Below are 24,819 nucleotides of genomic sequence, written 5' to 3' on the forward strand. Positions count from 1 at the left end.
GAAAATGCTGTGCCATTTTCTTCAGTATTCTTTGCTTGTTTGGACACAAGAATCCACACACAAACGACACAAACACAAATCCTTATCCTCTCTGACCTGTCATACTGCATTTACATGAGAGCCACTGACTTCAGTGTCCGTACGGGTTTACCAAGGTAACATGGTCTGCATTATTCAACAGCTAAGCTTGGTTTAGCTGTGAGCATCGACCTGAGTGTCTTCCTCAGAGTACATTAGGGTTACTAATACCCCCATCCTCTAAAAAAAAATTGTTTTGTCTTGTTGAGTTTCTTCTATGTTGATTTTTTTAGTGGCATCCCGGCATGGCAAAATTTCTCCCGCCACTGTGTCAGAAATAGAGCAGACGCACAATGTAGTCGCGGTTGCCTTTTACATTATTCTGCCAATATAATGCACTCCCCGCTGACTGCCGCTCACATTGCAATTTAACAAGTAGAACTATTTAGAGATTATTTGGCCCGTCCAGTTTAACTCCATATACTGTTATGTTGATGTAGTTTATTGTCAAAACGCTCGCTTTGTCCGAGTCGACTATTAAACAAACAGCTCCACCAAAAACGTCAAAGCGGTGGGTCCGTTCTAATTGAACAACATTCAACAACAACTTTACAGTTCTGTTAGCTCGTCGTCTTGATATCCAACATCTGGAAACATTAAAACGGTAAGCGTGTCAGTATAATATAATTTAAATTGGAAATAGTCTATAGAATTCAGTTTCCCTATGAAGAATATCTTGTAAAATTCATCTTGTAGACCTGTTGTAGATGTTAAGTGCCCTACAGTTCCTCAAAAAATACTGTTATGCCTCATTGTGTCTAAACAGTGGTGAATAAATATATATTTTTCCAAACAACCTAAAACGATTACTAAAAAGCAATTTATTAAATCTAAACTCCAAGAAAGTCAAGAAAGCTCTTCAAATGTTTGTAGCACAAAACCAAACAAGGGTGTAAACAAGTGCACATGTAAACAAGTCCCTTTTGGCTTTACAATAAGAAATATTGCTCAATACACTTTTGCTCCTTTTTGAATGTTTTTCAACAGAGGCATTGGCTGCACTGTTGACAGCAGACAAACAAACGTTATTACTTTTAACTTGCAGGCTGTGTGTGTGGACTCATGAGCATAAGTCCGCATTTTCATACTCTGTGTAGTTGATGGGATGGTGCCTGGTCAGGTGACGGAAAAGATTGCATTTCCTGTCCTGATTGGCAACAACCAGCAACATATTATGCAGATCGGCTTAATCTGCTCCTTGTCACTTTTGTGAAATCCGGACCATTTCCACACAACTGACGTTTTATAACCCTTGTTGAATGTATTCAGCTTGATAGGACAACGCAATTCACGTTCATGTACACCATCGCTATTGTTGCCCTCGGCTCCACTTCCGCTCATTTCTATTCCCTTTTCCAACTTTACCTACTTCCCCACACCTAAACCTGAACCAACCCTTATCCCTAACTATAATGGGGTCCCCACACATTTTAACAGAGGGGAAAATAATACTATTTGACAGGGGAACACACTTTGACACAACACCAGCTACAGACAAGCGCTCAAAACAGGAAGTAGGCTTGCCCAGCAAGCCAATAAGCTCAACTCTGGCAGTTGTGTTATTGGGTTAAAATTCAGGTCAATAACGATAAGTTTTAGATATATATCCCAAACTTATCAATGTTATCGACCTGAATTTTATCGCGATCCTGTTTTGACATGGTTTTCTCGCCCAACATAAGACTCAGATCGGCGATTTTGGCTCCCTAAACATCTGATACTCTTAAAATGGGTCATTGCATTTTCACACTAAAAATTCTAAATGATTTCAGAGAATCTACGTGTATGTCCAGGCATTCCTTAAATGATTATAACAATTTACTACGCAAGCATGGACCATTTCTGAGCTAACATTAGCTTGATATAAACATTATCAAATCTATAATATAAATATATTATCAGTATTATATTGATATAAAACCAAACTATGAGGTACAGAACTGGAATACTGTATTTACAAATAAATATTCAATCCTCTAAGGTGATCAGCTAGTTAATATATTCAGTGATGTGTTTTCTTGAGCTTTGTGTTGTGTGAAACTATATTTAATATACTGAAAGGCATATGCTGATGTTTGACATGTGTTCACTCAGCTTAAAATATGCAGCACACTTCTCAGTGTTTTAAAGAAGACACAAACTAAAGTCCCATCCCTGATGTTTAAGTACAATCAAATGCAAATATAAATTATATTGCTTATTCCATGGATCAAGTAAATAAATGAACTATATTTGTTTTCAAATGGGGGGGAATATTAAAGATGCCTGACAGCTGTGCTATGGAAGTATATCACCTTGCTCTGTCATATTTATTAGCTGTATTGGTGAGGCACTTAAAGTGACACAAATAAATCCTACTCTTTCTAGGTTTCCCAAGCGGGCAAAAAAAAACCACACCATTGATGGCTATAGTACCTTCACAATGCAAGCTTTTCTCTTTGCATGCAATAGTCACTTTCCCAAAAGCCCTTTATGTCCTTGAGTCCATTCAATAAGAGATATGTCCCTCCATATACCTACCTCCCTCCCTCCATCCATCCATCCATCTATCCATCCATCCCTTATTTCCTCTCTTTCACCTCCATCCATCCCTCCCTCTGCTACCCCTACCCCTCCCTCTTCCAACATGTGCTATGGCAACATAGCAGCCAGGATTCAATGTTTTAGCATGCCACAGGACAGAGCATTACAGCATGGTTGAGCTTATCTATTGGCTCAGTGCCACTGTTGGCCCAGGCCTAGGAAGTGTGGGCGTTCTGATTGGTCACAGGGGGATTGGGGCTTGTATCAGCTTGTCCTCTGGTTGATCTGTTGGACTGGTCCCAGCTCATACAGAGGTGGACACTGGGAGGGCATTTAGGATTGGGCGACTTTTCAATTAAGTCACAGCGCATGCTGCAGCAAACTGGTACCCAGGCTCTCTGAATTGACCAGTCACTGCACTACATATTTAATGACTACATTCTTCAGTGAGTAATTTAATTAGAATAAGCTACAACAAAACAATGCAGGGTCTAATTGAACAACTGAAGATAATAACAGATAATACTAAGGAGACATGTGTAATTGCAAATAACAAATCAGCAGAGTCAGTCTCTCTAGGCTACATAGAGTATGTTATGATAATTGTCCAACATGAGGATATTACCTCCCATTGTGTGCTACAAAAACTCACAAGTGCACTTCATCTGGATTCCAAAGGTTACTTCAACATATCTCTGCGATCGGTTATCTTTTAATGAATTACAGCCGGGCACCTTAGCCCTGACCAAGTTAATTGCTTCCACCTCCCTGCCTTCAGAAATGATCATATCTGTAAAAATTACATGATCATACACACAGCAGACAAACACACAAACACTAACCAATATCATCCAAATCACTATGCCCAAGTGACATACCACCTTAATTTTACCCTGTAAAACCTTAATATGCTTTCATCATGTATTGTGTGAATGTGTGTGTGTATCTGCATGAGCATATGGTGAAAAGGAGGAACTCATACATTGTCCTCAGCAGCTACAACACCTTTCCTGTCATCTGTCTTTATTTCATAGATAGGGCTGTTGACTGCTGCACCTGGTTGTCCTCACCTGTATCAACTTCTAAAATCGTACACACTTTAATCATAAAAGACTAACTTAGGACACGCATACAAATATAACCGGTGCACGCAAGCAAAAAGGCACCCATCTACTTTAGTGGGCAACTGCCAAATAAACATAAATTTAAAGCATTATACTGTGTGGGCCTTTGAGAAAATGGGCTTGCACATATGCACCGCTGCAGTACATAGTTTTTGTATTTGTGCAATTTGCGAGTCACTTAACAGTTACATGCGGCACCAGTAAGGCATGGTAAAAGATCAGAGGCAGGAAAGGCAGAGGAGCTTCCCCTGCAGTGAGGCTGGAGAGAACAATGGGCTGCTGGATCAGAGAGCCTGACTGCTTCTGGCTTCCCCCTCCAGCACCCAGGTAGGTTGGCCCATTCATAAATCACTTTTATTCCTCTAAGCGCTCAACAGCCTCACCTCTTCAAATGATGCATTGTGTAAAGGGATGAGGAGGGAGGGGCAAGATGGGGGACAGAAGAGGGGGTTGTGAGAGAGGGATAGGGAGAGGAACTGACAAGAGAGATAAATTAAGCACAAGGAAGAGCCACACTGATTGTAGAGGCGCATGGAGATTTACTCAAAAAGCACAAACTGGACTCATTAGAAATGGCTCTAATCCCTCTATGAAGTTGTCTGGTGGGAAGGGACATAGACAGGAGGAATTAAGACAAAGCTTTCTTTACCATCTGAAGCTAACCAGAACTTCCTTTCCAAAACATTTCAATTTGAGAGTAGACATGCCACTCATTTGCGTGAACCCAAAGGGATGAGCTCTCATTAGGACTGACAACCCTATAGAGAACCTGACACTAAGTATTGATCAGAAGCAGGTTAACTAACCAGGGGTGGGCCTTCCAGATTAAGTTGTGTTGAACTTAAGGGCGCCAGGATGGCTCAGTTGGTAGAGTGGGCGCCCACATATAGTTGTTTACTCCGCAACGCAGCGGTCAACTCCGACCTGCAGTCCTTTGCTGCATGTCATTCCCCCTCTCTCTCCCCTTTCATGGGGCCTACAAATGCCCCAAAACAGTTGTGTTTAACTCTATTCATTATTCAACATTTAAAAAAAACATCTAAAAACACCACGGACGATTTAGAAACAGAATTAAACAAAAACAATAATTGGATGGGAATCCTCGCACATAATTTAAAAAATATAACGAAAGGGGGACAAAAAAGCTTCAAATATCTAGGTAACTAAAATAAATACTTGTAATCAGCTATTTTTAATGCTGGATTTGTTTTCTGAACAATTTAAGGCATCAATAAAAAATGCAACTTGTTACGCTCAAACCAATCGGTTGTATTATTATTTTAAATTCAAATGGAAATGTCTTGAGCAGTATTCATATGGAGAACAACATGTCTCTCCCCTTTATCCAGTGAAAGAAAGCACATCCATTAGTCTACCCTTTACTTATTGATCGATTAGCGGCTCAGCTAAACATTCAGCCCTGTGCTATTCATCATGGTGGGAAGATGTAAACCTTGCTGCTTAGTTCTAGGGGCAGAGGAGATGTTGGGATGTAATTGAGATCAGCCTGGTGGGTTGGGTGGCTGGGACAAGCAGGGTGGAGACCCCCTGTCATTCATTTTAGAAGTTATCTCTTGTAGTTATGTCTGATACTTGGGCAGGGCCAACACAGAAGAAAAATAAATGAATGAAAGGAATGGAGAGAGTCCGACGACGGGCTAAACTCAGGTCAACCGCGGTCGGGCTTTCAACAGATGGAGACAATTACGAGATTGTAAATGATTTAAAACCGATCCTGAATTGGCCTTCTTCCTCCTAGACAGGTATTTAATATGTCTATTTCATTCATAACATAACTTTCCATTGTGAGCTGTGGTTGTACATCAGTAGCCTACATAAAATTAAGTCCCCCTTCCATGTAGCAACCAGTTCTTATTTCTTTTCAAACAGTGTTTGTGTAGCATACTATTTTCTTTTTGTCCCCCTATGATTGTGTAAAGAGGCCTTGGGGGAGTAGGGCTTGGACCCCGTTCATAACTGCTTGCAATTCTAGTTATTATTACGTTGGTTGCTACAACAAACTCTTTCTATTGCTTTGGCTCGTGACAGCTGGAAAAGATCTGTACGACAGCAGGAGTGGTAAAAACAATACCGCTTTTGTCCAAAGGGGCCGCTAGAATCAAAACAAACTGAAAGTTCTTCATAGCTGCTTTAAGTGGTGTGTAAAGGTAGAGACTGCAGGGAGATAACAGGTGGATGTTCAAAATTGCCCTTTATATTGCTGCAATTCTGCATTTTGATTGGCCATGTGAGGTCAGGTTTAGAGCAGACACATTAGCTTGGAATCCATTTTGCTTCACAAATGGTCAATTCTTAACAGCCGTAAAGATAATGTAACCGAAAAGCTATCAATTGCAGTGACACTACATTAATTAAATTGCATACTTAAATCTATGCAGAATTATCTCCACCATAAAAAAAAGGTCTGAGATATAAATGTGAGTGAGGGCAGAATGACTGGGAGCTTGTTAAAAAGCTTATCAAATCAAGAAACAGAAATGCGTGACATTTTTCTGGCTCATGAAAATACACTTAGACAAATGTTCATACTGTATTGAGGGTGCTTGTGAGTTTTCACAATCTCATTCACTACAACTGAAATGCCACAGTCTGGTTTTCATATGATTACTTAAAAGAGCATATCGGTGCGGTGTAGAAAGGCATTGGCTTACACCTCCTGGGTGTTCTGCATTTAAAATTCAGGTGGGGTAAGTAAGAGGACTTGTGCGCTGTCATTGAGGTATAAGAGGAGAGAAGACGAGACAGAGAAAAAGATAGGAGGGCACAGAGGACATTGTTTCCGTACAGTATAGATGTGCCCCGTGATGAGACCAACTAATTAAACAGATTCTTTAGTGGCCGCGCCTCGGGAAAGCTTGAAAAAGACACTTGAAAATTAATGAGAGCTCAAAAAGAAGAGAAAGGAGCCCAAACTTTTCAATGCCTCAGAGGCGAGTTTCTACTTGTCTCGCTGCATTTCCAAAAGCCGTATAAATAAAATAAATGAGAAAACAATAATATTCCCTGCTGTCTCGCAGCCTCTACGCTGTTATGTCGGTCCCTTATTCTATCTTTGTACAAACAACTTTGACATACACTGAAAGACACACAGACATGTGAGCTTTAACTTAACTACGATTTACTGTAGTAAAAACAGTTACAGACTTGGAGAAAATACAAAACGGACGCTTCTCTTCCCTACACATTTACCCTTTCCCTCTTCTCCATTGCTTGGATATGCACTTATTCTAAGTATAGAGGTGCGCAGATGGAAGGTCTACCATAAGTAGAGTGCTCCAGCTCTATTTAAAAAGAAAAATTATGGAGACTGGGTGGTGGTGGGGGGGTCAAAAGGACACAGATAGTGAAGGGGTGGTATCAGGGGAGGCGGTGGAGTTGGTGGTGAAGGATGTAAAGCAGGGGAGGGGGGAAAGAATAAGAATATACAAGTAGAAGCACGAGAGACCACTTTATTTGGAGCTCCTAAAAATAGCACAGCAAATGGTAGCAAGGGCTAGCTGGCCTAACGCTCCTCTCTCCTTCGAGGCCGGGGGAATCAATAGGCATGGAGCTATAAGGGAGGCTTCCCGGAGCCTGTAGCCAACAGTTGCTGGGGCGGGGGGATGAAAGAGAGAGGGGGTGAGGCAAGGAGAGGAGCAGAGTGGAGTGGAGCGCAAACTATTTTTTGCACTGCTTGACTAAATATGGTCAGGGAGTTGGTGAGACAAGACACAGGAGCAACCCGGCAACAGGGGCCGAGGCATGTTTCAAATGCTTGGCTTCCCACAACGTGCTAACCGTTAGTACTTAGCCCTTTGCACTGTGGGGTAGGAAGCTGTTGGCTGGTTGACCTCGTGGTCCTAATCTGCTGCCACTGTGTTCGTCCTGGGCTCTCTTCCGCCAAACTGCAGCAGCACCGCTACTTGATATTTTTCTGGTAAAAAGGTGACCATGGAGATGCACTATCAAGAATGCATAAGCTGCGTATTAACATTCACAAGTGCAAAAACTGTAACCTCCAAAAATACCAAAAAGATGTCGCAATATCCCACATCTCTATATCCTGAAAACGGGAATCACATTTGCATGGCAAGAGACTATTAAAAGTACAGCTACCTTCTACTGCAGAGGTAGCTCTTTCTTTTTTTATAAATACCTCTATCACAATTCTACTCTCAAACATTCAGTAAACTCCCTCTTCTAAGCTGCTGTATAAAGTTCCACTGAATAATAAAAGCACATTTAAGGAGCAGTGAAAAAGCTCTGGGGCTGTGTGTTTTGATGGAATAAGAAAAAGGCAGGGTACGAGGATGGTTGGTACACTTTCTGCCTCCTCCACCGACCAGGGCATCCTCTCAGCTCTCTCCCTCAGAATGCACATGATGAGAGGAGTGCTGCAGATTTTTTTTTTCACCCCTCCTTCTTCCCTCTTTCTCTGCCTCCCCTTTTTTTTTTCAAATGGCAGCTCTTCATTTCAGTTGTATGTCTTCCTCTTCTAAAAGGTATGACTTGTGTATGGGAATGTGTGTCCCTGCTTTCTCTCCTTTTCCCCTCCTCCCCTCCCCTCCCTGACTCTGGCACTCAACCCGCCTGCCACCACCCCTACTCCCCCAATCATAGAAGCTGATTCAGCGAGTCAGGCGTGCACCCGGCACACACGATGGCTGCAGCAGCTGGAGCACTCTCTAGGTCATTATGGCTCTCTTCACTACGGGAAGAGGAGGAGGGGAAGAGAGGAGCAGCAGCTAAGATAGGAAACTAATCTGACAGGTAATATATGCTCTTCCTTCGCTTTCGGACGGAGTTTACCCCCTGACGGGCCTTGACGTCTCCTGTCCTCTCCCTTCTCCCTCTCTCTTCTTGGGATGCGATCAGTTATTAACCGCATGGTTTGCCTGTGAGTCGCGCAGTCAAAAGGGGGAGTGGAATGCACTGTTCTGCAGCGGCACTGGGACACAACTTAACCAGAGACCACCTTTGGGCTTTTTTTCCTCTTCTCTTGTTCCTCTTTTCTCAAAAGAGGGAAAAGAAGAAAAAAAAATAGAAAAAAGTACGAAGAGGAGGAGGATGCAGGAGAAGGTGAAGCAGGGAAAAGGGAGGCTGGGGAGTTGCTACGGTCCATATGGATTTTTGCCCTGTTTTATTGCACTCTTCAGTCTATCTTTCTCATCTTTCTCCCTCCCTCCATCCCTCCCTCCTTCGTCTTGCACGCTCTCTCTCTCACTCTCTTGTGTTCCTGGCACTGGCCGGACATGCTGCAGCAGCAGAGCTCTTTGGCTCATTAGGCTTCATGGTTGCAGCCCTGCCGCTATCTAATGACAGACTCGCTAACTGAGACCTGCACTGGTGTGGAGAGACATTCCCTTATGCACAATTCGCCCTCTGTGTCCGACACCTTCCAAGATGTTTTTGTACCATCTCTAAGGATACTATAATTACTGGGACTTGTCAGTGTTATTTTTTTCTTTTTGGTGGTTTGGAGGGGCGGGGGAGGTCACTGCCATTCTTAATTGATGGGAGGTAAGTTTGAGGACATGTCACATTTTGAAGCCCAAGGTTGGTTGATTGGGGCGGAAAGATGGGATGTGGCGTCCTGAGGGATGACGAAGCATCAAAACAATGGACAGCGGGCAGGTCGGGAGTGCTGAATGGGGGGAAATATTGGATTGACGGCATACAGCTGTGAGAAGTGTACACAGATGTGAGGGTGCGGAAGGTGAAGATGGGCGGGAGGGGCTATTGGGCAGCATTGGTTGGCTGAGTAGATGTGTGTCACCAGCCGAACCCACAGCACTTAAGGTAGTAACCCAATTTCTTCTCTCTCTCTGTAACGGATTACTATAGCTAGGCAGGGCAAGCAGGGCCCAGAGTACTGCAGTGCTATCGCCCAAACCAGAACAGACATAACCACTGGGTCAATTCGCTGGTTCACATTCCCAACCTTCATTCCACTGTGTGTAGAAAGAATTTCACCCCCCCTCTCCTATTTGCTCACCCTCTCGGGTGGCTGTGACATTTCCTAAACAGGACGTCACACGTTTAGGACCAGGATTGTCCACCAACTGTCACCTCCAGTTCAAGCTCCCCTCATTGATATTCCAAACCGTTCCACTGCAAAAAATATTGCACCAATTTTTCCCATTTATTCTGTTTTCTGCAATTGAGTTTACAAACTCAACCCTAAGCTAGTCTTCCCCAATCCATTTTTCGTTTTACACCCATAGCCTCAGCACCCAGTCTGCTGGCTAGCTAAGCAAGGCTGGAGGCAGGGTTGACTTGTGGAATGTGTTGTTCGGGGGCAAAGTTTCATTAGAGACTTGCTGAACAATTCTCGCCACCATGCAAATGGTTATTGATCTTTTCCACCCACTCTGCAACAGAACAGCAGGTTTCTCTGTTGACACAGACAAGTGGGGTTGGATCAGAGGAAAAAGAAAGTGAGAAAAGATGACTATAAAAACAGTGATCTGTCTATGTGTGGGAAGAGAGAGAAAACAAGCTACAGAAATTGAGAGAGGGGGGAGGTTGGGGGGTATAGCTAGGACCAATCCACAAGTGCTGAGTGGGCATTAGCGCCTTCATGTGACCTATGGCCTGCCTCCGCGCCTAAAGCCCAAATCCTGCTCACAATAGTTTCCTGTTCCACTTGGATCACCCTCGTTTTCAAACATCAGCAAGCGCTCCAGCTAGCGACTGGGGACGTTGCTGACACAAGAGAGACAAGGGACAGGCATTAGCTACATATTAGTAAAAGTAGAAGTAGGAAAGAAGAGAGAATATAGAAACTGGGGGTGAAATAGGAGAATGAGATGGTGGTGAGGGAGGCAGACCAAAAGAGAAGTGGGAGGAGAGAAGTGAAAGTGTTTAGTGTGTCAGCGGGCCAATCAGCTTATAGGTGCACCCCTGCTTGCAAGACACACGGTCCAAAGCAGATGATCATCATACAAGACAAGGTGCACACAGAGGCACCTTACACCATGGACTTTCTATCAAGGAGAAAACTCTTCCCTCCTTTGCTTTCATTTTTGTCCAACCCCTTAATCTACCTCAACATTTTCATGGAAAAAGGAAAAGGCCACCTTCTAAATGCAGTAAAAAGAAAAGGGGAGCTGTATTCCTCCCCCTGATTTATCCCAGTTGTCTGGAGGACAGCCGGGGTCACCGGGACAGTTGACTATGGTATGGACTGCAAACCTTCTGTTATGTTCAGGGGCGGGGGGACGGGCTGTTCAGCCTTACATGGCAACCAAAGGAAAGCCTTGAGTGTTGAACTGAATTTACTCTCAAAGTCACCTTACAGTGCAGACTACCATACTTGGGAGAGAGAGAACGGTGAGGAAAAATGTTCTGCTCATAACTTCCTGACCTTGGCGAAAGGTGAGAAAATTTCATATCTAAGATTACCTCCTTGGTGTACATACTTCTTTATGTACCCATATGAACATATGATAGCTATGGAATGTAAAGAAGTATGTATTCTTGGTGGGGTGCTAGTCCTCGTTCTGGGAAAATGATGTTGGACAGCAGTGTCTGAGGATATGTTTGTGTTCTGCAGATTGTTAATATGAGTGTTATCATGGTGTGAGAGAAAATATCAGGCAAAGTATAGAGAAGGACAGGGGGGGAGAAAGAGAGGGGAAAAGGGAGAGTATGAATGTGAGTGGTGAGGCTCATACATTAGCTATACTGTCTCTGGGCAGTCTCACTGCAGCAATAATCGCTGTAGGGAACTTACTGCTTTCTAAAACTGGCTGACTTGGCCAATAAAAACCTCTCATCCCAGATATACCAACAATTCATTGGACAATTATGTAAGTAAGCACAGAATGATGGAAATCATGTTTTGAGCCTGCTCTGTCAGCATTGTGAGTTTGCCACCTACACCAACTATGGGCAAATAGTTGTCTTGTGACATTGCCATATGAACAGGGCCTCCTTTTATTATTGGGCAATTTAACTGCATTATAGCCGTTGAAATTTAGTCAGCTGCAACTCAGAACCAACTTAAGCAAGCCATGAGTGGTGTTGTGGAGCTGCTGCTGACCATTAATACTATAATCTTTTCTAGTGCTCCAATATGGCTGAAGGGGAAAAGCAAGCAAGGTGAACTGGACCAAAACTCTGCCATTGTTTCTGTCTCTTTTTTTTTTAAACATGCAACTGAAAGAGCAGGAAATTGCTGCTGAGGAGGCAAAAAGAAGAGGGACCGGGGCTGGCTCTATCATTCTGCTGTATTATATGGCTTCTATGTTAACAATCTTGTGTGTTTAACTATGACTGCCCTCCCTTTATGCCGATGCCCTTATTCGCACCCCCACCCTTCATCAACACGGCTAGCCCGGGCTCCCCTCCCTTTCCCGATTACTGCTCTCATTGTTCACGTTTGCTATGCTTGCCAAATGCTTTGCTGGGCCGCATGGCAGTCAGATTAGACCATCAAAAAGTGACAATGCAGGATCAGAGTCAACTCCTGCCTGTCAGCCGATTCCAATTGTTGACTGCTTCAAACAAATAAAGGCAACAGAATATGGACAGGGGCGCGGAGAGAAATGAAGCGAGGGGGGAGGGGGGGAGTAGTTTGCATTGCAAGCTATTCATATCTAGCACTTTCACCTATTCTGACCCCTTCTCTGGCCCGTGCTTGGATCGCACATAATCCCTGTACCATGTTTTAGCACAGGTTTACCTCTCTTTAAACCCCTTTAATGTAGATATATACTGCTGTACTAAAAGGTAATATTTTCCACTGCATTTGAACTTTCATCATTGTTATTTGAGGTCTGATTAACAAATGAGACAATTTAAGTCTCAACAATAAATATAAATTAATACATGTAAACTGCTAAGAGTAAAATACAGTACCTGCATATGAATTACTTCCTCATAAAATTTGATTTATTTTCCTTTATTACAATGTTGTTAGATGCGGCAGGCTAGGCTGTATGTGTGCCTACAAAATTTCTCCCGCAGTGTAGCAATGAAAAAGTGTATGTATGCCACTGTAGTACAACAGCTCTCTATTAAATATAAGACACTTCATTCTGAACTGATTAATATGCCAAGTGTAAGGCTGACTTACTCTATTTGCCTTTAATTGAAAGAATCATCTAAATTGAGGTAACACAGCTGACATCCAAACTAAAAAAATTCTGCATACCATGTACCTTTAGTTTACTGACAATGGAACAATACTTAACTCATGGACAAAAATAATTTGACGCCTATAAATCCCTTTCTGACGTTCCTCATTTTTCCTCTGATAAGGTTGGATATAATGTATTGAAAATATACAAAAATCCTACTTACATTTTCTTAACAGCAAAGGCCAACACAAAAAAATTGTTTAATTTGAAGAGAGCATCAGAATGAAGCTGCATTTTTGGGCTTCAGTATTCACTTGTTTCCACAATTTGGACCCATCTGCATGATATTCTGTCTTGCTCTATTTTCTGTCAAGACAGAGGCGTTTAGGAGTGCATGGCTTGCACTGCATGTTTCTCCCAAGCCCTCAAAAGCAATGACCTGCTGTCTGAGTGACAAACACAGCAGATGCTGACATAATCAAATGCTCAGTGCCTGTCGTCCCCCCTGCTTTTGCCCTGTTATGGCCCTTAGACGAGGTGAGCAGCCTGGCCACCTGACTCTGAGTGTGTGTGTGTAAGTCAGCAAGCATGAATGTGCATGTGTATGTTACAAATAGACCTGCCTCTGGTGTGCCATATCAAACTGGCCCTTTATTGACCTCCATCCTGTCTACAAGCAGTGCCGTACATCACTCAGCTGTCGTTGGCCACTCTGAGAACCTCATCTGTGCCTTGGCAGAAAATGACAAGCTTCCCTTACAAAATAGTGTCAAAGGAACATTTATTAATAATAATGGTAAATTTATTTTAAAAAATATATAAATATAAAAATTGCTGAAATAAATGTAACTTATTTGTATCTTAATTTAAAGACTGAGCTACAATTAGTTCAGCAGTGATTTAAATGGGGGGGGCAAAAATACAATAATATTATACATGGCTATAATATGAAAAATGTTTGATTGTTGTTTGCTAATGGTATGAATAGTTTACTGAGCTTTGGACATCAACTAACACAAGCTTTAGGCACACATACATAAAAACATAATTAAAGTTGTTTATGTGGGTGCTACTGTTATCATTTTCGTATTAGCACAGGGATAGATTTTTAGTAGAAAATGTTACATTACTGTACTACTGGAGAGCCTTGAAATAGACATGAAATAATCTGCCCTCAATCACTGTTCAAACAGTACCCTCTACACTACAAATCAGTCTCTAGGACTTCAATGACTGATTTCAATTAATGTTATGACTTGACACCCCAGAGTGCTGCTGTAGGGGCATGAGTGAAAGAGCTTGTGTGTGTGGTTATGCCTCTGCATTCGTCTGTTGGCCGTCTCGGTGACCGCAGCGGCAGCGCGCTTGCAGCAGAGCCCATCTGTCAAAGCCTGTAATTGCTTCATGACTCCAGGACATTTGACTCAAGTGCACTGCCACAGATTATTATTATCCTTTTCTCAGGGAACAATTTTTCTCTCTCTCTGGGAGGGGGCAAGCATAAAACTTAAGAAGATAGTGAGGAGGATAAATAGACTGGGAGGCAGGAAAGGAGAAAGTTAGGTAAGGTTAAGCAACTGTACCTATGTGTTACTGGTGTGGTGGTATATGGGGTGCAGTGTGCTAAATGTAATGTGTGTCACACAGAATGGGTGAAGGTGAACAGGCAAGAAAAATCAGGAGAGCGAAGGGAGCATTGTCCATTTTAACTAGTGGGTGAGCATGGTGTGCAAACCCACATCCATGTTTGAATAAGATGTTTGAATGCAACATGGCCTTTCTCTGCTCAGTGTCCCTTGCTCTTTTCAGATAAAACTCCCTTCATAGCAGTTCCCAGTCCATCCCGGAAACAATGATTCCACAATGCTTTGCTAAAGCTGGTAAAATGGAACCAAATCACCTCTTGAATGGATTTGGTCCCCTTCAACCAGCTGTAGCTATGCTTTGATGACTACAGGAGCTCCTTTAGCTGTGATGCCTTCAACAATCACTGTAATGGCAGTGAGCCACTTCTTGATGGATGACTGGCTTATGGCTTTCTGTACCAACAACATCTGGAGTGTAACTGTCATGTTCCTGTCATGTCTTATTTTTGACTAATAAAGAAATCAATCCGAGCTTCAAAACTTTGGTATGGTCCACTTTCATGACTGAGTGTTACCTCTTTGCTGCCAACGGGTTTGATATTCTGACCACACTGTCAATGCCTGTTTCAAAAATAGCAGGGGGTGGATTTGCAGTGTGAGCTATTTTGACACACCACTCGCATGTCTGTGCGGCTGTCTTGCTAAGACACCTCCTAAACTGACTGTGACTGGATGCTAACACTCAATTACACTGTGGGTGGGAATAAGCAAAAGCAGATAGCCAGTGCAGCTCAGCAGGGGTACAATGGCAATGTAAAGTGATTTAAAGTAGAACTAAGATAATAAGAGTGCAAGAAATAAAAAATTAATTAGAGAATAGAATAGAGAATGTACAACACATATTCCAACATGTTGGCCTCCTTCCCCTGAAACCTCCTGCAGTTAGGTTGGACAAGCTGGGTTAGATGATAGCCAGATGCTCTAGAGGACAGGAGCTGAACGCACAAATCACAGGAGCAGACCGCTCGCAAGCAGTTACAGTCTCACACATTCACTCACTGTTACTGCAGAACAGGCAGATCAAACCAAACTACCTTCACACTGGCACCTGACCCCCCTCCTTTTCTTGCCTCTCTTATTTCTTAAGCCTTTTTAATTGAATGATTAACACTATGTCAAACTGACCTTTTCTCAAACTCAGAAAACATACAACAATCTATCTAATTTTTCACATTACTTAAACCGATTTGATGATGCTGGTAGAGAATATAAAAATGCAATATATATATATATAAATATAAATGTATTAAATCCATTGTGAATAGTACTGCATTTTCCATGTCTTTGAAATTTGAAGTGTTTTACATTGGACCAATAACCATGAAATCTCTTTGGGTAATGTAAGAGGCGCTGGCTTACTCAATTACAGTAGACTGACTTGATTAGACTAGTCTGAAATGAGCAAGAGAATGTGGAAACACTCCTAATTCAATCAATGGCAGCCATGAAGAACGTGAATAAAGCTTCAAGCAGATTGGTCTTTATGGGTCCACAACACTTTGTTACAATACTACCATTATGTTGTTGCCTATTAGTACTTAGTATTAGTCATTATATTGGGAATACAGCATTTTAGAACACGGTGTGAATGATTGCAGAGTCCTCGGTTACCGTAGGGGGTTTGCCTGTATGTTGGCATATTAAAAGAAATCTGAACACTGAACCATATGAGAGAAGGAGGAGGGCAAATATCACAAGGAGGTGACACGTAAAAGGGTACAGATTGCCGCTGCAGGGTTTGTTTAGAGCCAGTTTATGAGTCATGGGCTATTAATCGTATTGTTTACAGTATTGTAGCAGCTACTGGCTTCTAGCAGCCCGAGAGAAAGACGAGCCAAGCTCCCCTTGCAGGCTCGGCCGGCGGTGAACACACACAGGGAGAAAACACAATGTGGATGTCCGAGAAAATCTTTTGCTCAACGTGTAACTAGTGGTTATAACAGCACTTTCAATCTAGTAGAATTGTAAAAAAGAAAAAAACTAGGTCTAATTTATGAGGAAAAGCCTTTACAATCCGTAGCGGTGAGTGTGTGAGTAATGAACAAGGCAAAATATAGTGAAATTCCCCCGATTCTGCTCCAGCCCTGTTGGTAGACTTGATTTGTCTCTGTATAAGTTAAAAGATTCATCTGTCACCCACAGGGTACTTCCTATGTGTCCTGTCTTCCTCAATCTTCTTTCCACCGCTGGAAAACCAACCAGCACTCTTAAAACACCCAGGCACATAGCACACATCACACACACATTCCACACACATCACACACACATCACACACACACAGTCTGCTTGAGCCCAAAAGCTAGCATTTGATGTTGATAACTTATCTTAATTACAAAGAACAAGTATCCCAGTTGTAACATAATAGTTGTGATAAAATGTTACATTAGAAGCAATGTAGGCCATGACATTCTGGGCCGGTGCTTAAAGGTCCAATATATTTACTGTAATAAATCTAAAAATTACCCCAATGCCTCTTCAGATATTAAGGCAACATGCAAAGTTAAAATACTATCTTTTCTGACAACAATGTTAATGCCAGTATTTTCTCCTTTGATAATTTCCATGAAGGAATCGGATCATAGAGATAGAATGTACCCAAAAAAAACAATTGCGCGACCAGAGACATAACAAACCCAAGGTAAATATTAGAGATGTAATTGGAAGATGGAGACAGCTTGGAGCCCAAAAGGATGCCGAGTTGGCTAATTTCCTCCTGAACAGGTAAGCATTAGCTTCAGGTTAATTTATCACGGCTACTAGGGACGGGCATGTTATGTCATTTTGACATTTCTGTCCTCACATTGAATTATATAGCTATAGTACATAAGTTGTTTACATACTCGCAAAAACAATGGAGACATAGCCAGTAAAGGGATCCCGACTGGTCCTGACTAACGCCACCATGCTAACCCTGCTAACTGCTAACGTTACCGGAGGACCAGGCAAGCGGGCCATGGTTACAACGTGCGTGTTCAGCGGCCCGTAGCCAACAGCAGGGAGTAATTTTAAGCCGAGAGAGGGGTCTGTATGTTGGGACTTTTTTTTTGCTTAGAATTTTTATCACGATCTATCTTAATCCCTGACACGATTTTTTTGACCATGACAAAACAAAACAAATTGGCAGTACCAAACCAAGGTTATTATAGCTTTGCATTTTTCATTAGTTTTTTTTTTTTTTTTGTATTGACTTTTTGTTATTACATTTTGTCTAGTTTTTATTTTTTTTTAAACAGGTTTGCTGGTTTAGTTTTTTTTTTGAAAATGCTTTGTTTTAGTTTAGTTTTTATTAGTTTTAGTCTTTTTTGTAATATGGGTTATTTGTCGGGGGATTCAAAAAAGTATTGTGTAATAATAACTGAACAAAAAAAAACATACAATTTTAGAAATATGTATTCACAATGTATTCAACAATAACACCAGTACAAACAATGTACATATGATGAGGAGCTCAGATCTGTAAACACAAGACGCCGCAGTAAGAGCAGAATGGGTTTGACGTGTTCCAGGAAAAAAACTAAACAGCCAACAGACTAAAGAAGACACCACATTTTAACAAATGTTGCCTCCCGCTTTTGGTGTTCCAGCGTATTTACTAACCAGTCATCGGGTCGCCGGTGAAAGCAGCCTGTAGTGTTCTGTCCTGCGGTTGTCTCAGTCGTGCTGCTGGCCCTACGTATGCATAAATCCATGCCCTGTACCAGGGTTAGCTTCTGTTTCAGGGAAAGGGGGCCTGCCGTTCTCCTTTACCTTGTTAAGGTAAGGTAGGTTAGCCTCCTTGTGTTCGTTTCTCAGATGTAGACTACTTTCACATTCATGGGATGTTTCCCTGTAATAAACTGTCCACATATTTTACCACCTTACACTGCAAGGCACTTGCTTTAATCTGACACAGTCTTGATCAAATAGGTCTCTGTTGCTTTCTTCTGACTTTTGGTACCACTATGAGGCCGGGTGAGGGGCATGGACTGTTGTTTGTTGTGTTCAATTTTACACGGAATGTCGGAAATTCTGGGTTCCCAGTCGGAAACTATACACATCTACGGGAAATGTCACGGTCAAAAAGATAACGTTATTTGCTCTATGAAAGACATTAATAAAGACGAAAACTGAGAACATTTACTCGATAATTTTAACCAAACAAAACAAAACAGATTATTTTTGGCACCTATAGCACATTTTGGCACCTATAGCACATGTGCAATGTAGCTTGTGGTCCACAAGCCTGTAAACATAAAGGCTTCAATAAAAAGAAGGGGGAGCATTGCAGCGCTTGGGAGCACTTTAAAACCTATTTCATACAGTCTGTTTAAGACTCACAGAAGAAAGTAGTAGTGGTTGTGATGCTTTTTTTCTATTTCAAACCAAAATAATTTAAAAATGAAAACAGGGTGAATCGAGATCGCAAGTTTACAACGATTAACCACGCAGGCCTACTGGCAACCAGCGTAAACTTCAAGTCTGGGGAAAAAGAGGTGAGGGAGACGACTCTCTCCAGTATTTTGAATTTGTACTGCAGTAGCTATTTTAAAAACTAGCTGTCAGTATTACATATTGCACCTTTAATCTAAACACAAGAAGGGAGAACGGACAAATTATCAGGAAGCAATAATAACATCAATGATTAACTATAAATAAAGGATACATTAACTAGAGGGGCGTCATATCATATCCTTCATCTAAGGGGCTTCTGATCAACTTCCAACTCCAAGCACTTCTTCATGACAGTCATAGAAGGCACTTTTTGAAATATGACTATGGTAGGAATACCTCAAAGCACTCAATCGAAACAACAGAAAAAACACACCAGACAAGGTACTTTCATTTCAACCTAGGGAGAGATTTTTGAGGGCTTTAGGACTTGTGGACTGTCTCCCCGATATTGCAGCAGCTCGAGCGTGAAATAAAAGTAAATGGGCAGACTGGAGAAGGTAACATATATCTTCGTTTCTTTGAAGGCAAGGGGACAGAGCGTGGACCGAAGCAAGCAACGCACACACAACAGGAGCCCTGATACAGGGAATACTGTACTCCAGCACTTTTCGCAGCTAAATCAATGAGTCTGACAGCAGACCAGTTTTCTACTCCTTTACATTCTGAATCCTGGTTTACCTACACACATTACACACCCATTGCATATTCATATTTACAATGCAAGCAATTTTGTTTACACTACCAGTCTGTGACCTTTCCTAAATAAGTTTACTATTATTTAAAGTTTAAAAGCTGTGCTATAAAAGAGTAGCCTGTTTTTTCCCCCTCATGGAAAACAAAGTCAGGCGGGGACTGCTGACCATACGGCCAATTTTGTGTGTTGGGTGATTTTTAAACATTTTGTCATTTATGGGTATAACATGAAAAAGGTTTAACGTGTGGTTTCATTGAATAGACCGTTAACTATATAATTACCTTTCATTATAAAATTGCAGGGATCATCAGCTCTGAAACGACCTGCCAAAGAGGATAGGTCCGGAAAACTAGTTCCGTATCGTTAACAAGAAAAACACATTATCATAGACTTACTTTACCTATTTATATTTTGTGCATTACTGCACTTCTGTTGCTATTCATACTTCATATTTATTTTTTAATTATACATATATTTTTTTTCTGGTTGATGCCTTTTCTGATTTTGACCTCATTTTTTCTTTAAACCACTGTATTGTCTTCAGAAATGCTACGTAATTTGTTTTGTCCGGAATTATTGTTTTTACAACTATTTTTTTGATAAATTGGTTGTGAAGAAAATTAATCCTTCCCCCACAATCTCTTTGTCTCATGAATCTATTTGCCAATAAAAGTCAATGGAGAGTTACCTATTGATAACAGATTTTAATGCAAAGAATGTTTTGTGTTTTTGTGTAGTAATTCTCTGTCTAATCCAATCTGCAAATCAAGTGAGGAAAGTAGTGTGCCAGAGGTCGAGGGTTGGGTCTGGCCAGGCTTGTGGCAGGCGGCATGTGTTCCAAAGCCCACTGATCTCAATTCCATTTGTCCTAATGCCAGTGAGGGGGAAAGACGTTTAGCCTGGGATAACCATGCTCCTGCACAACCATACCAACACACCAAAAGCGCTCAGCACCGGAAGCAGCTGTAAACTTATCTAGCAGTCACTCAAGTCTATACACTGACCCTGTAACGTCAATGTCCATCAATTTAAAAGACCCAGCAGGATCAACCTGATACAGATAGCCGTCTCACTGAGCCATCTTTAATATGCTCATGGTTGAGAGACAAGAATAAAGCAGCCAAAGAACGGAGCAGTCACCTCCTGCAGCCAGAAATAGCTATGGCCAAGGACAAGGAGAAATGCTGCTGCTGCTGCACAGGCCGGCCGCTTCAGGCCAGCCTCTGCTCACAACACACGGTGATGGACCAGCATAACAGTGAAAAGAAACAACAAATGAATGTCAAGGGCTATCAACTACACTAATAAAAAAGTCAATGTAAGACAGATGCTTTTAAGGCCTCAAAGGTAATCTAATGTCAATTTGAGACCATACCATCTGTTGGGAAGATGGATGAAGCCTATAGGCCTGCTTCAAACTTCAATCAATGTCAAACTAAACTAAGATCCCAAAGTACATTTTACATATATTATACTTATATGAAATATTAAGTAAGGTTGTAGCATTAAACCTATTTTCAATTTAACTGCTTTAAACTACTTAAGTGGAATATGCGGAAGAATTTTAAATGTCCATATGAATGTCCACACACTGAAAATTGATCTTTACAACAATTTGTGAAATAAACCCACATTCTGAAGCCATGCCTTTACACACTTCTGAGGCCTCAATAGGATCCTCTGTCGGTAATCAACATTTCTTATTTGTTTATGTCAACGACTGGACGTAGTCAGTCTCCTAGTTTAGACCTGTAGGTGGTGAGCCCACATTTTTCATTCCAACGGAGGATGATTAAGTAACAGATTAGTAGTAACAGATTAGTGATTCTGCCATAGCATCTGGCTGCTGAGAAGCAAAGCATGAAGTGTAGTGGTTATAATTTTGACTAATATTTTCAAAGGTTTGATATGGCTTGACAATAATTTACAGAGATTTTATTTCTTGAGCTGATTCAGTTGTGCTGAATATTCAGTACCAAATTATGCATCGGTTAAGTTACAATTTGATAATCATGTCTAAATCATACAAAGAACATGAGTATTAAAAATGTTTGTGGTAAGACTGTCACACATACAATTTAACACTTTTCTGGTGTCCGTACATTGTTAGGGCTAAAAATCCCTAAGCACCACCAATCTGATTTCTTAAGCATCAACGCTAAAATAAGTCAAGAAAGAATCAGTGTGTGGACATTGTAAATAATATGGCTTTTAAGGTATGAGTTTAGGTATGCAGCGTATCTGTACCAAATCTAGGCTTTACTGAAAGTATTAAGCAGCCAATTGATTTAGATCTTCAGGATACGGTTTCCACATATTCCACTTAACATGCCCTGGCCCCCCTAGACACCAAAACAATGCGACAGCGAGCGGGAGAGCAGGACAGTGTACCATACCTGGGGTTTCCTCGCAGAGCAGCATGATGCAGGGCATTGAAGCCGTTATTGTTGGTGATGGTGACATCAGCACCAGCCTCAAGCAATACTGACAGCATGTCATCTCTCTTCTTGCTTATGGCATCATGCAGGGGTGTGTCCCCCTCTGAATCCTAAAATGAAACCTTTTGTTACTTACTACTCTCGTTCTAATATGTGATTCAAACCCTGGTTAATATGACCTGTCTACTCTATACTGTATCAGAAAGCATTTCTCAATACGTAAAACGTTTGCAGTGATAGATACCTGAAGGCTGGGGTGGCAGCCGAAGTCCAGAAGGGTTTTGACCACCTGCAGGTGGCCCTTGTTGACAGCTATGTGTAATGGAGTTTGTCTTCGCTTGTTCCTGGCATTCAAGTCAGCACCGCCCCTCTGCAGCACCTCAATGACAGAGCCCTCATCACCAAAGGCTGCATGGTGCACTGCCCGGTCCCCATCTTTGTCCTGAGCGCAGTGACACACCCAACAATAATGACTCATGTTATGTCTGTGAGCAGTTTTTTTCCTACATAGTAAAATGCACTTACATGGGCTAAGATGCCTTTGTGATAAGTAAGAATATGGATGAGGAGAAATTTATTATATTATACAAACCTCAGCTTCCAGGTCCACATTGTGTTTAAGTAGCAGCTTTAGGACATCTACGTGACCATTCTGACTGGCTGCTTGCATAGCAGTGTGTCCAGCACACTGCCCGTTCACCTGTTAACACATCAAGAGTGAGAATATGGGTGTGTCAATGCCATGCGTTTCCAGTTTAGATGTGCATATACTGAATTAGCTGTTCACCTAAGGGCATAAGGCTGGTGAGGGTATGTTTAAGCATTTGTATGTGTGGATGAGCATGCATGGCTGTGTGTGCATGTTTCATTACCAACTGCATCACTGCAAATACTCAGAGCATAAATATTAATGTGAACTCCTTTGGGAGTCTCAAGACGTCTCTTGTCCTGGCAGGCAGATCACTTGGCCAAGCTCAGTGTGCTCAGCTTTAAGCAAATAATTCCACTGAAAGGCAGCAGGGCATCTGGCCAGTCTCACACCAACACATACATACAGACAAACACACAAACACACACACACACACACACACACACACACAAAAGACAGACAGACACGCCTGCATACTCACACACACTCTGAGTGAGGACAGTATTGTAGACCTGATATAAACAGGTTTCATAACCTATACAGGCCAAAGACTGCTGTCCTGTGGCAAACGGGTGTTTTCCCTGTCCTGTAGACTGTGCTAGAACGCTATCTGCAATCATATGGGGTTTGTAGATCTCAGCTTGATTTTAAGACTGAATCGGGTCTGTGCTGCAGTGCACACCAATGCTCCTGGGTGCCTCCTGTGGGCCCAGCCTTAATGCTTTTCAGATTGAGAAAGATGCAGGAGTGGGAGGATCTCAGAACCCTTTCCTAGGAGACTCTCAGCCTCCATAATAAACTGAAAGCAGAACAGCATAGAGCACAGCCAGGGATATTTCAGCTCCAATTATCAATGTAGTTGGATTTTTTGTGAATATTCAATGGCAAAATTACTTGGTGTTCACTAAAAATTTGCCTAGAAATTCAGCAGCTTCTCATTCCAAAGTACTGTATGTTGAAAACTTACATCCACTTCAGGTCTCTTGAGGATGTCCTCCACCTTGGCCAGGTCACCATTGGCAGCTGCTTTGACCAGCTCCTCATTTATGTCTCCAGACTCTTGTGTCTCAAATAGTTTTTTCAGCAACTGAGACAAACGCTCTGGCAGGGCGAAACAGGGGGAAAATATCAGAAAGTGATTGCGTGTAGGTGTCTGAGAACAAGGAGCAGTGAGGACAAAGAACTATGACGACACCCTCTCTGTGTCAGTAGTGCATGTTCATACATACCTCCGGAGGCGTTGCTGACAGCAGAGCCAGAGGGGGCAATCTTGGTGACAGCGGCAGGATTGTACGTCCAAGATGTTCCACATACCTCGACCTTCAGGTCACTGTCAGAGTAGATCTGCTGCACACGGCCCACCTTGCCAAGGGTCTGTTGGTAAATGTTGTGACAAACTCATTAGTATATGGTGCGTTGTTGTCTTTGGGCTACGTTCTGTGTAACAGAGCTTGTAAGTGGCAGAGGAAAGATGGAGAGAGATTGTTAGAAAGAGCAAAGGATGAGAGGGTGGAGGAAAGGATAAAGAGGAGAAAATACCAGCTCCACAAAACAATTGTTCTACCCGGAGCCGAAACCAAGCTTGTTGCAAAAAATAAGAACAGACAGAAAAAAACTAAATATTACTTAATTAAGCTGTGTTCTCATTATTCAGAGGACATTTACTTGCACGAGACAGAAGATGGATATACATGAAAGAGACCCTTCTACTGGCTAGACTATTACTACTATATAGAGAGGACAGAGCATAATGCTTTCTAATTTTGAATCATATCATCTCGATCTTAGCTATATAAGAAAGAGGCACTTTGAGTCTGTCAAGCCAGGTCTTGGGCAGTTGGAGGATGCCATCAATAATAAGGACAGCTGCAGAAGCAACCGCAGGCAACAATAAGCCTCGGTTAGTGTTCAAAGCTACGACCCATCTCAGGGTTTTAAGGCTCATTAGCTGCTGAGGGGGCCAGTTTGGCAAGGACAGGTGACATATTGGAGTGGATTGACATTACATAATCTAAGGCATGGCGGGCAGCAATAAACACACTTCACAATAAGGGAAGAATAATGTTGCGTTGAGACCAAAAAAAAGATAAATACAACAACAACAAAATGGCAGTAAAACAGCAATAGAGTGATTTGAGGGGAGGAATTGTGTC

General features: G+C 41.9%; 1 protein-coding gene and 1 long non-coding RNA gene across 5 annotated transcripts in view; one reads left to right on the top strand and one right to left on the bottom strand.

Moving 5' to 3' along the window:
* The window catches only part of mib1 (mindbomb E3 ubiquitin protein ligase 1), a 58,753-nt gene that overhangs the window by 18,501 nt on the left and 15,433 nt on the right, over window positions 1-24,819 (bottom strand). For all 4 annotated transcript variants that reach the window (XM_034887257.1, XM_034887256.1, XM_034887255.1 and 1 more), the window contains exons 8-12: window positions 23,896-24,040; window positions 23,634-23,767; window positions 22,610-22,717; window positions 22,262-22,459; window positions 21,976-22,127 (exon numbers count right to left, since the gene is read on the bottom strand). In XM_034887257.1, the coding sequence (XP_034743148.1) occupies window positions 21,976-22,127; window positions 22,262-22,459; window positions 22,610-22,717; window positions 23,634-23,767; window positions 23,896-24,040 (737 nt within the window). The remainder of the gene's footprint in view (window positions 1-21,975; window positions 22,128-22,261; window positions 22,460-22,609; window positions 22,718-23,633; window positions 23,768-23,895; window positions 24,041-24,819) is intronic.
* On the top strand, window positions 8,362-14,934 carry LOC117953859. Its single transcript, XR_004658700.1, has 2 exons — window positions 8,362-11,102; window positions 14,456-14,934. It is a non-coding gene; the product is annotated as an uncharacterized LOC117953859 (long non-coding RNA).

Source organism: Etheostoma cragini, chromosome 12, assembly GCF_013103735.1.
Source record: "Etheostoma cragini isolate CJK2018 chromosome 12, CSU_Ecrag_1.0, whole genome shotgun sequence".
Classification (NCBI taxonomy): Eukaryota; Metazoa; Chordata; class Actinopteri; order Perciformes; family Percidae; genus Etheostoma; species Etheostoma cragini.